The 14,389-nt window shown below is 43.3% G+C and overlaps 1 protein-coding gene across 4 annotated transcripts; it reads right to left on the bottom strand.

The window, feature by feature from the left end:
- Positions 1 to 30: 30 nt before the first annotated feature.
- Positions 31 to 3,568, bottom strand: LOC139578179 (ras-related protein Rab-19-like). Of its 4 annotated transcripts, XM_071405473.1 has the most exons (5): positions 3,374 to 3,568; positions 3,200 to 3,286; positions 2,024 to 2,212; positions 1,219 to 1,402; positions 31 to 1,022 (listed from the first exon to the last, which is right to left on the bottom strand). In XM_071405473.1, the coding sequence occupies exons 3-5, from the start codon at positions 2,096 to 2,098 to the stop codon at positions 754 to 756; spliced, it is 528 nt and encodes a 175-aa protein (XP_071261574.1). In that variant the 5' UTR covers positions 2,099 to 2,212; positions 3,200 to 3,286; positions 3,374 to 3,568; the 3' UTR covers positions 31 to 753. The 4 variants fall into 4 exon arrangements, with proteins under 4 accessions (XP_071261574.1, XP_071261571.1, XP_071261572.1 ...); XM_071405470.1 differs by lacking the exons at positions 3,200 to 3,286; positions 3,374 to 3,568 and adding an exon at positions 3,071 to 3,196; XM_071405471.1 differs by lacking the exons at positions 3,200 to 3,286; positions 3,374 to 3,568 and adding an exon at positions 3,071 to 3,193 and having other exon boundaries at positions 1,219 to 1,396.
- Between the last annotated feature and the right edge of the window lie 10,821 nt (positions 3,569 to 14,389).

Here is a 14,389-nt window from a genome sequence, read left to right as displayed (position 1 = left end):
CCCCCCGGTCGTGGAAATTCAGTACTGAGAGACTTGGTAATTTCTTTAATATTGATTCATTGTTGTAATAATGAGACCGTTAGGCTGAGAGTTTGAATCATACAGACAATGCAGTTCATATACCCAGAATGCTTGGTTCTACCCCTCCCATATAGATTGGGGGGACACCATGAGCCAATCCTATCTGTATCTATACCCCCGACCCTGGCCTAATTTCCCAGGCCAGGATGTTTAAGAACCATTGAGGCCTTTATTCTACTCCTCTCTAACAGTCACAACCTCCCCACATCCTGTCCCTGGAAGGCCAGCTGTAGGTTTTATCACCGGGAAGCTAGAGTTGACACCATAAAACTCAGCATTAGCAGGACAGAAATCTCACTGTTTAAGTAAATAATTGTTACATATCCAACAAATAAGGTGAATACATCATTCCCCCCCCATGTACGATAAGCCACAGGTGGCATGGGATACTTTTAACATTAAGTACTGGTAACAAGTGTTTGACTACTGGTACACTCAGTGGCAGTGATATTTGCCATTATCAGTAGAGTACTCATATCACATCCACACAATATAGTACACTCATCCCCTATCCTGAAGCACACTTCTTGACAGCACCTGTAGATGTAAGCCGTCGAAAACGAGTGGGCTTTGTTGCTTTACATCTACAAGGTCAAGTGTCAAGGGACTGTGTAGGCGATGTTGATTCCAGACAAGTTATCAGCACCACAAACCCTCTCCCACGCAATTCTCTCAACAACATGACTTCCTGTCTGTAGGATCGGCGCCATGGATTGGATGGGAGTTTGGGAAGATGTGTGGGGAGGCCTGTGAGTGTTGGTCTGTGATGGCGAGGCCATTCCTCACCATCAGCTCCCGGGCCATGAGCATGAAGGCTGCCTCCACATTCTGGGCCTCCTTCGCAGAGGTCTCCAGGGCGGCCAGCGCACCCCTCCCCTCAGCCAGGGTACAGGCATCCTCAAACAGCACCTGTCTCTCCGACTGCCGGTCTGACTTGTTCCCTAGGAGAGAAGAGCAAAGGAAGTTACAGATGGAAATTTGTCTTTCTATTTTAGTTTCTGTTGATGAAAGTTGGTGTCAGACATTTCTCTCACCCGCCAGAAGATGAGCACCACATCTGTTATGTCATTAACAACTTAAGTAGGCTTTTTAACAGAGTTTATATAAAGCCATGTGTTTCCTGTGTCTCCCACCCACCAATGAGGATGAGCACAACGCTTGCAGCCCCGTCTTGTTCCACTTCCTGGATCCAGCGTGTCAAAGAGTCAAAGGTTGGCCGGCGTGTGATATCGTAGGCCACTATGGCGCCGTGGGCGCTGCGGTAATAACTCTGGGTGATTGAGCGGAAACGTTCCTGTCCAGCTGTGTCCCACACCTGCAGCTGAGGAGACGACACACACTTCAGCTGGAGAACACACACACACACACACACTACACTAATTCCTTACACACACACTCAGCTAAGGAACAAAGTGTCCGTTGAAAAACCACCCCTAGCACTTTCCCCAAGATCGGTGAACATTCCCCTAAACACATTGGAAGGCCAGCTGGAGACCATATTGCTTACACCTATCCAGTCGTTTTGGCAAACACTTAACAGGGAAGCGACTGTGGGTTGTTTATTTACATACATCACTGTGGAGGAGAAACTGGTACAGGGAGGTTAGGCACTAATTCATGGACAAGATGTTAAGGTCCGAAATCATCTCCCTTCCCTTTTTCAAATACACAGACAAACATGCACCTAGAAAAACACTTATACCGTTCATACACTCAATTGTAGTCATTTGGCGTACACCCAGAAAATACACAGCGGGGCGATCAAATGTTGGTTAGACCACCCCTGTTCTTTTGACTATGAATAAGGATTTGCACTGTGTAAAGACAGTTGCGCTAGCTAGGCCTATTGACAAAACTGAAATAATGACACAGCAAAGACAACATGTCCTGTACGTATGATTGATTATCCTAGAAAGATAGAGAATGTACACATGCTTCTTACCTTGACCTTCCTGCCATTGATGAGCATGGTTCTGACGGTGAAATCCACCCCGATAGTGTTCTGCTGTTTCTCCATGAAGACACCAGATTTAAATCTCTGGACCACGCAGGTCTTCCCCACGTCTGAGTCTCCCACCAGGACAATCTTAAAGAGGAAGTCAAAGGAGTCGTCCTGCTCCGGCCCAGAGGACTGCATGGTAAGGGATCACCACAGGGCCAGTCAGACACCACTAAACTAGGGCCAGTCAGACACCACTAAACTAGGGCCAGTCAGACACCACTAAACTAGGGCCAGGCTGAGATGCCCTGCAGCAGTGACAGAACTGGTTCTCTACTCTGTGCGTTGTTAGATGCATCAATAACAGTTGAAACTGTTGACAGAGATTGGTCACATCCTACTCAGAAACATGGGGAGAACTCTTCCTCAAGAGGAGCTAAAGAAGTACATGAATGTCCTACTTGAACTGTGTATCTTTTACTCAGATTGTCTTGGGGAACTGAATAAACAAAACAAAAAAATGGTAGTTACGCAGAAAATACATTGCTGAAGAAGTATTGAAGATCAGGCTTCAGTAGTCTGTATCCTCTACAAGTGTTTCCTACTCGGCACCGCTTCAGTAGTCTGTATCCTCTACAAGTGTTTCCTACTCGGCACCGCTTCAGTAGTCTGTATCCTCTACAAGTGTTCCCTACTCGGCACCGCTTCAGTAGTCTGTATCCTCTACAAGTGTTCCCTACTCGGCACCGCTTCAGTAGTCTGTATCCTCTACAAGTGTTCCCTACTCGGCACCGCTTCAGTAGTCTGTATCCTCTACAAGTGTTCCCTACTCGGCACCGCTTCAGTAGTCTGTATCCTCTACAAGTGTTCCCTACTCGGCACCGCTTCAGGTATTTCCTCAGGTGAGCTCATTACACGCTAAATAAAATGTTGACCTCCAACAGATTCTGTCACAGTAGAAACAACATCACATATAACATGTTATTCCTCAATGTGCTGGAATTTTTAAATTTACATTTAGGATAGGTTGTATACATCCAAATCACTCACATTCTTTGTGCTCATTCCTCCAACTGCTTCCCTGTGCAGTTAGTGTACTTATGCCTCTCATACCCTCTCTCTACTCTGTTGTTCTCCCCACTCTCATTCGTTCACAGACCACTAAGGTACACCCCTTACCTTTCCTGGCAGGTGCGAATATCAGTTGCCTGGCCACCTGCACCGCTGCATCTTGGGAATTGTAGTTTTCTAGGCAAGGTCTAGGGTCTGTGAGGACAGGAAGGAGGGATTAGTCAGTGAGAAGTTTCTTGTTTATCAAGAAATCACATCTAAGACTTGTCTCTGGGTGCTTACAAGGCTCACTAATGTAGGTACACATCCTTCAACAGAGGGAATCACTCCTATAGCTGCTCCTGGAGAAATGGAACCACAACTCTTTTGTCTCGACAGGTGTCATTTGGACCCCAGCTGCATATAAAACACTGAGAAACACACAGACGAAGACAGAGACACATGGGCTGCCCCTCTATCACTATTTGCCACCTCCTGACTGCGGTCAACTAACACATTCCAGTGCATTCAGAACCACACGATAAAGGCTAAGTATAGAGCAGGCAAAAACACAAGACAAACACGTAGGCATTTACCAGTAAACATCTTGGGGGGGGGGGGGGGGTAGAGCAGATAGATTGTAGCTTCCATCAATGTAATTGTCTGCATCATTTCCAGTACTGTGTATATATATAAATATATATATTTCCCTTAATTATTTTCCCCAAAACCTGCCACCCCGCCCCTAATTGGAGGAAACTAATGGACAACAACACTAGGGCTTCTACTTCCAGCTTATATATACTATATACATTTTACAGACACAGTATATTTGACAAAAGTTATATTTTGTTTGTTTTTAATCCCATTCTTTAGCTACCCTCAACCCCTCCCATCTATATCTGACGAGCATCTAGTTTTGATTTCTATTTGCCATATATTTTTAACTGTGTTGTTTAACAAAAGTTCTGAACCCATTTACATTAACGGGCCCAGTATATTTTACATTAGTTATCTTGTTGTTTTTAAACATCTCGTTAATGAGGGCTGATTTAATTTAATCTGTGTAATGAATTCATTTGACCTCAATCCATACAATGACCTTCTTCCTCTCTCTACTGACACACTGGTTCGTTGTCATCTCAGCCCACAGAAGCACATGGACACAAGGCTGGGCACAGAACAATGCATGTGAGTGAAAGGCACTGTGCACCATACCTGGCCACCATTTTGTTCTTCAGTGTGTGTGTCACATGATGGTTCCACATTAAGCACTGTAGCCTGAGGAATGTTTATCTTTCACCCACTGACACCATATCTCCTGTTATTGGCTACACACACACACACATCCTACTATTGACTACATGCACACAAACACCCACCCACTGACACCATATCTCCTGTTATTGACTAATATTCTACAGCTCTCTACTGATGTGACCATGTTTGCATTTTTGTTAGCATTTTTTCCCCACTGTATCTGAGAAATACAGTTTGGGGAGAATTCAGACCGGAGTGTGTAAATGGAACTTCTTTCCCTTTTTATGAATCTTTTTTTGTACGGGTATTCTGACCTTGAATTTTATTATGGGCAACGCATGTGTCAGCCAGGTATTCATTTGGGGTGGAGCTTGCAGAAATGGAGGTGTGGCAGAGGTGTGTCAACAGATTCTGACCTTGACTTAATTCCCTCATAATTAGCATTCTCCACAAAGTGTATATGACACAATGACAACACTAAACAAGGTGAAGACCGTTATGTCACCTCGTGGGCAGCCGGGTGCCTTGGGACTGGGTCGACTCTTGTCCTGCGCACAAAGCCATTTCTTAAACTTCCCCTCTGCTCTCTGTCTGCGCTCCCTATACTGGCTGCCTCCTCCTGTCACAACACAAGCGCTCCAACCTCAGGACCGGAACATCTCATACTAGTTTCCATGGAAACCAAAGCTAATTTGTCAGAAACATTCAAACCCTAGTTCAAATGAACATTTACAGGTATTTGCCTTGCGTTAATTCAGTTCCACAAGTTCATATCAACTTGTATTCAGCAAACTGCAAAGCATTCAGCAAACTGCTGTATTCTTCAATAACATGGTTTAGTTGTGTGTTGTTGCATGAGAGAGAAAATGGGAATATTTTGCAAATGGCTAACATGTCGATCTCTTCTAACAACTGCAGGCTGTTAATATAGAGAGCAAAGCAACAAAACATTTCCAAGATTTTCATTCGTTTTCCTCTTTTTCCATTCTCACAGTTAACGGTTCTGAATAATTATATGAATAATTCTACAAGGCTCCTGTTAAGGAACCTACATTCTCTCTGTATTTTCTCCAGGTTCTTCCTCTGTAACCACTCTCTGTACTTCTCCTCTGCTTTCTTTTCAATCTCCCTCTGCATCTCCTTCTGCTCCTTGCTCTCCTTCAGCTGTTTCTCCTGGAGATGGCAAACAATAACACAAAAATTACTCCCACCTTTAGGTGCCCAGATACTGTACGCATCAGAAAGCACACAAACTGCACGGTTCCTCTCTGGGATTGTGCTAATAACTGGGTGAAAAGAAGGGGGCTCTTCATCTGCAGCCACTCCTGAATCTCCTCCTCCACCATCTTCTTCATCTTCTACTACTGCTCCCTCTCCGGTTCCTCATTCCTCTCCTTCAGTAGGCGCTCCATGTGGAGACATTTGCGACCCTAATTTACAGAACTGAAAATATCAATAATTATCAACAACTAAGTTATCAAATTCTGACTCAAATGCAAACAGGAGTTGCCGAACCGAAGAAAAAACTAAAAAGATATGCCAGTGCACCTCCTCTGCTTCCTTTTTGCTCCTCTTTGGCTTTGTAGACCAGCCACCTCTCTCATGCAAAGAGAGAGATGCCTCTAGATGCTCCACCTCGGTCACTGCTGTCCTCTCTGGGGGCTTCTGTGGTGGATCATGTTTCCATGGCAAAAATAAAAACACGAAGCAGACAGACTCTTTGGTCCTTTAAAAACCTGCTTGCTGTATGTCAAATAGCTATGTGCTGTAGCTTGGAAAATAAATACATTTAACTCTGGATGACAACATAATGCTTTTTGTTTCCAACATTAGAGTTGTTTTCTTAAAGAAGTTATATCCGCTTCATGTTTTGTCTCCTTACCACGATACTAACGAGTATCGTGATACTGGTATCACCCCGGCCCTAATGGATTGCTGTCATACGTTATCCATATACTGCTTACAGGGTTAGGAAACCAATGTCACATTTTGTAATTTGGGTGAACTATCCCCTTACTTGTTGATGAGGGGATCAACCCTAGCTAAACAGCAGGTGGTGCTAATGACAATTTAGCTCATTTTCTGCTGAGTCAAGTTGGGTAATACTGCTCTTGTACACCAACCATATCTGATGGGTGAGAGGGGTCTGGCGTCTTTACTCTGTGTGGCTGAGGTGTCTATCTGATGGGTGTGGTGACCTGCAGACAGGTCCTCATCACTCTCATAGCTGTCGTGGTGGTAAATGGGGGAGAGCAGAGGGTAGGTGGCATCGCGTGTCGAGTCATAGTCCACACTTTTGGATCGGTGCAGTTCCCTGCCACTGTCCTGGTACATCTTCAGAGGAGTTCAGCTTAAACTCTTGGAAGCAGAGGCAGGGAAGCTTGACATCTTCCCCCCTGGTATCAAACAAACAAATGACTTGAGCTAAGAAAGAGCACAAGCCATTTTTATTTTGTGGATCCTCTTGCTGGTGTATTGTGCAGTCACAGAGAAGGAAATTAGTTAGAGTTTAAACAACTTGATAAAATATAGATGTGTCAGCAACAAAGCAAATCTATGCAAAGGGTATCCTAAAACTGAACAGCAACTCCTCTGAACAGCAGTAATTGATGTTAATCTAGCGAGCGTCATGTACATGGCTACTTGAACGTTTACAGACATGCCAAATCAGAGCTTCAAAGACCCACCAGCTTGACCACACATTAGTAAAGTTATCCAAGCTATTTGCAGGGCTGAACAGCCCTAGCAAGCCTAGCAGACTGTTGTTGAATATGCTTAGGATTAATTACTGTAAAAGGGTCAGACAGCTAATCCTCTGGCACTAGCTTCCCTTGGCTAGTTAGCTATCTAGCTAGGTAGCATGTTTGCCAGTTAGCAAATGAGCTAGTTACTTACTTAGCTAGCTATGCGTGCAATTTGTTGCTTTGCTTTGTCTCAGCCTCCAGTATCTATGCTGCAATAGTCTATGTCCCAGGGAGCTAGGGTCAGTCTGTCCAATCTGGTGTCCTGTGTGAACTTAAGTATACTCCCTCTAATTCTCTCAGGACCTGAGCCTAGGACCATGCCTTAAGACGATCTGGCCTGATGATTCCTGGCTATCCCCAGTCATGCTGCTGCTCCAGTTTCAACTGTTCTGCCTGCAGCTATGGAACATTGAACTGTTCACTGGATGTGCTACCTTGTCTGTTGCACCCTCTACAACAACTGTGATTATTATTTGACCCTGCTGGTCATCTGTTACGGATACAGGTATCCTGTGAGTATTTTTTTTCTTTCTCCTTCTGCCCTAGTCACAGGTGGCAGTCATCAGTCGCCAATCAGTCATCAATCTGAAGACACACCTCCTCCTTTTCCCTTACCCAATCACATTCCCTTTCCCTTGGTTTAAAAACCCAGTCAGTTGTTTTTCCAAAAGCTCTCTCTTTCTGTTTGGATTGAGCTATTATCTCTTCTTGTTTTGGTGCCTACATCTCACTTTGTCCGTTATCCTGTGAGTATGTATGGTTGTGTTGAATGGCTGTTTGTTTGTTGGTGGGAAAAGGGGATGCCAAGACAAGTCACCCATGGGCATACATTACCCGTAGGAAAACATTGTCTAAGAATCCTAGTTAGAACTGGGCGGACCACCCACTGTATTTTATTGGTTAGTTAGCTAGCGGTTATTGAAGCAGGTAAGACTAGCTTAGGGGTTTTGGGATATTTATTATTTCTTTCCTTGGGTCCAGCTCAGCCCCTTTTTCCCACACCCAATTTAAAATAAACTCGAAGTGTTTGACGGTAGGTTTAAGTTGTCTGGATTTCTTTTAGTTCTCACTGTTCCTTTTTACTGTTATGATTTGCATGAGATATGTTACGGGTCTCATTTCCATCCCCCCTAGACTGCAGGGCCAAAGGGGTTCGTAACATCATCTATGAACGTTTGAACATCTTGAAGAACGATCTGGCCTTAACTCTTACACAGTGGTGATTTTAGAATGTAAATCTAAAAATATATATATTTTGATGCATGCCTGCAAAGCCACTACACACACAACACTAAACAATACATCAAATCAAGTTGATTTTTTTTTTCAAATCAAGTTTATTTTATATAGCCCTTCGTACATCAGCTAATATCTCGAAGTGCTGTACAGAAACCCAGCCTAAAACCCCAAAAAGCAAGCAATGCAGGTGTAGAAGCACGGTGGCTAGGAAAGGCCAAAACCTAGGAAGAAACCTAGAGAGGAACCAGGCTATGAGGGGTGGCCAGTCCTCTTCTGGCTGTGCCGGGTGGAGATTATAACAGAACTATGCCAAGATGTTCAAAATATTCATAAGTGACAAGCATGGTCAAATAATAATCATGAATAATTTTCAGTTGGCTTTTCATAGCCGATCATTAAGAGTTGAAAATAGCAGGTCTGGGACAGGTGGCGGTTCCATAACCGCAGGCAGAACAGTTGAAACTGAAATAGCAGCAAGGCCAGGTGGACTGGGGACAGCAAGGAGTCATCATGCCTGGTAGTCCTGACGTATGGTCCTAGGGCTCAGGTTCTCCGAGAGAGAAAAAGAAAGAGAGAATTAGAGAGAGCCAAGATTTTCAAAATGTTCATAAATGACAAGCATGGTCAAATAATAATCAGGAATAAATATCAGTTGGCTTTTCATAGCCGATCATTAAGAGTTGAAAACAGCAGGTCTGGGACAGGTAGGGGTTCCATAACCGCAGGCAGAACAGCTGAAACTGGAATAGCAGCAAGGCCAGGCGGACTGGGGACAGCAAGGAGTCATCATGCCCGGTTTGCCGTGACGTATGGTCCTAGGGCTCAGGTCCTCCGAGAGAGAGAAAGAAAGAGAGAAGGAGAGAATTAGAGAGAGCCAAGATTTTCAAAATGTTCATAAATGACAAGCATGGTCAAATAATAATCAGGAATAAATATCAGTTGGCTTTTCATAGCCGATCATTAAGAGTTGAAAACAGCAGGTCTGGGACAGGTAGGGGTTCCATAACCGCAGGCAGAACAGCTGAAACTGGAATAGCAGCAAGGCCAGGTGGACTGGGGACAGCAAGGAGTCATCATGCCCGGTTTGCCGTGACGTATGGTCCTAGGGCTCAGGTTCTCCGAGAGAGAGAAAGAAAGAGAGAACGAGAGAATTAGAGAGAGCATACTTAAATTCACACAGGACACTGGATAAGATAGAAGTACTCCAGGTATAACCAACTGACCCTAGCCCCCCGACACATAAACTACTGCAGCATAAATACTGGAGGCTGAGACAGGAGGGGTCAGGAGACACTGTGGCCCCATCAGAAGAAACCCCCGGACAGGGCCAAACAGGAAGGATATAACCCCACCCACTTTGCCAAAGCACAGCCCCCACACCACTAGAGGGATATCTTCAACCACCAACTTACAATCCTGAGACAAGGCCGAGTATAGCCCACAAAGATCTCCACCACAGCACAAACCAAGGGGGGGCGCCAACCCAGACAGGAAGATCACGTCAGTAACTCAACCCACTCAAGTGACGCACCCCTCCCAGGGACGGCATGAAAGAGCACCAGTAAGCCAGTGACTCAGCGCCTGTAATAGAGTTAGAGGCAGAGAATCCCAGTGGAGAGAGGGGAACCGGCCAGGCAGAGACAGCAAGGGCGGTTCGTTGCTCCAGAGCCTTTCCGTTCACCTTCACACTCCTGGGCCAGACTACACTCAATCATATGACCTACTGAAGAGATAAGTCTTCAGTAAAGACTTAAAGGTTGAGACCGAGTCTGCGTCTCTCACATGGGTAGGCAGACCGTTCCATAAAAATGGAGATCTATAGGAGAAAGCCCTGCCTCCCGCTGTTTGCTTAGAAATTCTAGGGACAATTAGGAGGCCTGCGTCTTGTGACCGTAGCGTACGTATAGGTATGTACGGCAGGACCAACTCGGAAAGATAGGTAGGAGCAAGCCCATGTAACGCTTTATAGGTTAACAGTAAAACCTTGAAATCAGCCCTTGCCTTAACAGGAAGCCAGTGTAGTGAAGCTAGCACTGGAGTAATATGATCAAATTTCTTGGTTCTAGTCAGGATTCTAGCAGCCGTATTTAGCACTAACTGAAGTTTATTTAGTGCTTTATCCGGGTAGCCAGAAAGTAGAGCATTGCAGTAGTCTAACCTAGAAGTAACAAATGCATGGATTAATTTTTCTGCATCATTTTTGGACAGAAAATTTCTGATTTTTGCAATGTTACGTAGATGGAAAAAAGCTGTCCTTGAAACAGTCTTGATATGTTCGTCAAAAGAGAGATCAGGGTCAAGAGTAACGCTGAGGTCCTTCACAGTTTTATTTGAGACGACTGTACAACCATCAAGATTAATTGTCAGATTTAACAGAAGATCTCTTTGTTTCTTGGGACCTAGAACAAGCATCTCTGTTTTGTCCGAGTTTAAAAGTAGAAAGTTTGCAGCCATCCACTTCCTTATGTCTGAAACACAGGCTTCTAGCGAGGGCAATTTTGGGGCTTCACCATGTTTCATTGAAATGTACAGCTGTGTGTCATCCGCATAGCAGTGAAAGTTAACATTATGTTTTCGAATAACATCCCCAAGAGGTAAAATATATAGTGAAAACAATAGTGGTCCTAAAACGGAACCTTGTGGAACACCGAAATGTACAGTTGATTTGTCAGAGGACAAACCATTCACAGAGACAAACTGATATCTTTCCGACAGGTAAGATCTAAACCAGGCCAGAACTTGTCCGTGTAGACCAATTTGGGTTTCCAGTCTCTCCAAAAGAATGTGGTGATCGATGGTGTCAAAGGCAGCACTAAGGTCTAGTAGCACGAGGACAGATGCAGAGCCTCGGTCTGATGCCATTAAAAGGTCATTTACCACCTTCACAAGTGCAGTCTCAGTGCTATGATGGGGTCTAAAACCAGACTGAAGCATTTCGTATACATTGTTTGTCTTCAGGAAGGCAGTGAGTTGCTGCGCAACAGCTTTTTCTAAAATTTTTGAGAGGAATGGAAGATTCGATATAGGCCGATAGTTTTTTATATTTTCCGGGTCAAGGTTTGGCTTTTTCAAGAGAGGCTTTATTACTGCCACTTTTAGTGAGTTTGGTACACATCCGGTGGATAGGGAGCCGTTTATTATGTTCAACATAGGAGGGCCAAGCACAGGAAGCAGCTCTTTCAGTAGTTTAGTAGGAATAGGATCCAGTATGCAGCTTGCAGGTTTAGAGGCCATGATTATTTTCATCATTGTGTCAAGAGATATAGTACTAAAACACTTAAGTGTCTCTCCCGATCCCAGGCCCTGGCAGAGCTGTGCAGATCCAGGACAGCTAAGCCCTGGAGGAATATGCAGATTTAAAGAGGAGTCCGTAATTTGCTTTCTAATGATCATGATTTTTTCCTCAAAGAAGTTCATGAATTTATTACTGCTGAAGTGAAAGCCATCTTCTCTTGGGGAATCCTGCTTTTTAGTTAGCTTTGCAACAGTATCAAAAAGAAATTTTGTATTGTTCTTATTTTCCTCAATTAAGTTGGAAAAGTAGGATGATCGAGCAGCAGTGAGGGCTCTTCGGTACTGCACGGTACTGTCTTTCCAAGCTAGTCGGAAGACTTCCAGTTTGGTTTGGCGCCATTTCCGTTCCAATTTTCTGGAAGCTTGCTTCAAAGCTCGGGTATTTTCTGTATACCAGGGAGCTAGTTTCTTATGACAAATGTTTTTCGTTTTTAGGGGTGCAACTGCATCTAGGGTATTGCGCAAGGTTAACCTTTTGTCAATAGGGGGAGCTGTTAGCATTATTTTTTTTTTTACATTTCCAAATTAAACTGCCTCGTACTCAATTCTTGATCGTACAATATGCATATTATTGTTATTATTGGATAGAAAACAGTCTATAGTTTCTATAGGAGTTGAAATTTTGTCTCTGAGTGGTACAGAACAATTTCTACAGCACTTTTCATGACAGGGTTCAGATTTCAGAAATTTTTACCTCTGATCTGGGGTCTGTTTATAAGGCCACAGTGAATGCTATGAAGAAACCGACACTACCTACGTCTTCCTCTGGGTGTCTGTACGTCATCACGTTTTCAATGAACTCTATGGGACGTTCACAGCCATTATAAATGACAAAAATGTACAGAGACCCCTCTTTCTCAACGTGCGCCTCAAGCGTGAAGGCCATCGGACCTGCCTCGTTCCAAATCGTTTTCTAACCAGCAGTATTTCTCCGGTCATGTTTTCAGTCGTTATAGTTGTTAAAAACATCATAAGGTAGTGAATTTTAACCGTTTTATAGCAATTTATATCCGTTTAGTGCGATTCTGAGGAATTTATTTGTCGTGCACTTTCTAGCTTTGGGAACGTTTCGCGGTCTCGGTCGTTGTTAGTGGACATTTCGAAGGACAGAGGACATCTATCGACCAAAAGACGTTTATAACATAGAAAGGATACATTGCCCAAGAATATGATGGAAGATCAGCTCAAAGTAAGCAATATTTAATATGATAAACCGTGTTTCTGTCGAAATATTTTAAACGCATACATCGCCATTTTGTTTGGTATAGCTTCACTTGGCCAACCCTGTATTGAAAAGTAAGGATAATTTTAAAAATGTAAATCAGCGGTTGCATTAAGAACTAATTTGTCTTTCGATTCCTGTCAACCCTGTATTTTTTAGTCAAGTATATGATTAGCTTTTAATTAAACTAGATCACTCTGATAGATGACGTCAGACATATTGAGGCTTGATTTCCTAGTATTTTCATTGTGTAACCACGGTTTTGTATGGCTAAATATGCACCTTTTCGAACAAACTGTATATGTATGTTGTAAAATGATGTTACAGGAGTGTCATCGGAAGAATTCTGAGAAGGTTAGTGAAAAAATTAATATCTTTTGGCGGTGGTTACGTTATAGCGCTCTTTGGCTGGAATCGATGCTCTGGTAACGTTGGAACATGTAGTATGCTAACTTATCGATTTATTGTGTTTTCGCTGAAAAACGCTTAGAAAATCTGAAATATGGTCTGAAATCACAAGAACTGGGTCTTTCCATTGCTATGCTTTGTCTATTTTTATGAAATGTTTTATGATGAGTAAATTGGTCATACACGTTGCTCTATCTAGTAATTCTAGTGGATTTGTGATGGTCGGTGCAATTGTAAACTGTGATTTCTACCTGAAATATGCACTTTTTTCTAACAAAAACTATCCTATACCATGAATATGTTATCAGACTGTCATCTGATGGTTTTTTTTATAGGTTATTGGCTATCAATATCTTAGTTGAGCCGAATTGGTGATAGCACCTGAAGGAGTAAGAAACTGATGGAGTTAGAATAGTGGTGTATTTTGCTAACGTGTTTAGCTAATAGATTTACATATTTTGTCTTCCCTGTAAAACATTTTAAAAATCTGAAATGGTGGCTTTATTCACAAGATCTGTATCTTTCATCTGGTGTCTTGGACTTGTGATTTAATGATATTTAGATGCTACTATCTACTTCTGAAGCTATGCTATCTATGCTAATCAGTGTGTGGGGGGTGGGGGGTGCTCCCGGATCCGGGTTTCTGAGGCAGTAAAAGTTAAATTGAGTTCCTCAGTTAGGTGGTTAACTGATTTTTGTCCTCTGACGTCCTTGGGTAGGCAGAAGGAGTCTGGAAGGGCGTCAAGGAATTTTTGTGTTGTCTGAGAATTTATAACACGACTTTTGATGCTCCTTGGTTGGGGTCTGAGCAGATTATTTGTTGCGATTGCAAACGTAATAAAATGGTGGTCCGACAGTCCAGGATTATGAGGAAAAACATTAAGATCTACAACATTTATTCCATGGGACAAAACTAGGTCCAGAGTATGACTGTGGCAGTGAGTAGGTCCAGAGACATGTTGGACAAAACCCACTGAGTCGATGATGGCTCCGAAAGACTTTTGGAGTGGGTCTGTGGACTTCTCCATATGAATATTAAAATCACCAAAAATTTAAATATGATCTGCTATGACTACAAGGTCTGATAGGAATTCATGGAACTCAGAGAGGAACGCTGTATATGGCCCAGGAGGCCTATAAACAGTAGCTATA

Source organism: Salvelinus alpinus, chromosome 6, assembly GCF_045679555.1.
Source record: "Salvelinus alpinus chromosome 6, SLU_Salpinus.1, whole genome shotgun sequence".
NCBI lineage: Eukaryota > Metazoa > Chordata > Actinopteri > Salmoniformes > Salmonidae > Salvelinus > Salvelinus alpinus.
The sequence above is the reverse complement of the archived record's forward strand: the minus strand, read 5'-3'. Positions and strand labels throughout refer to the sequence as shown.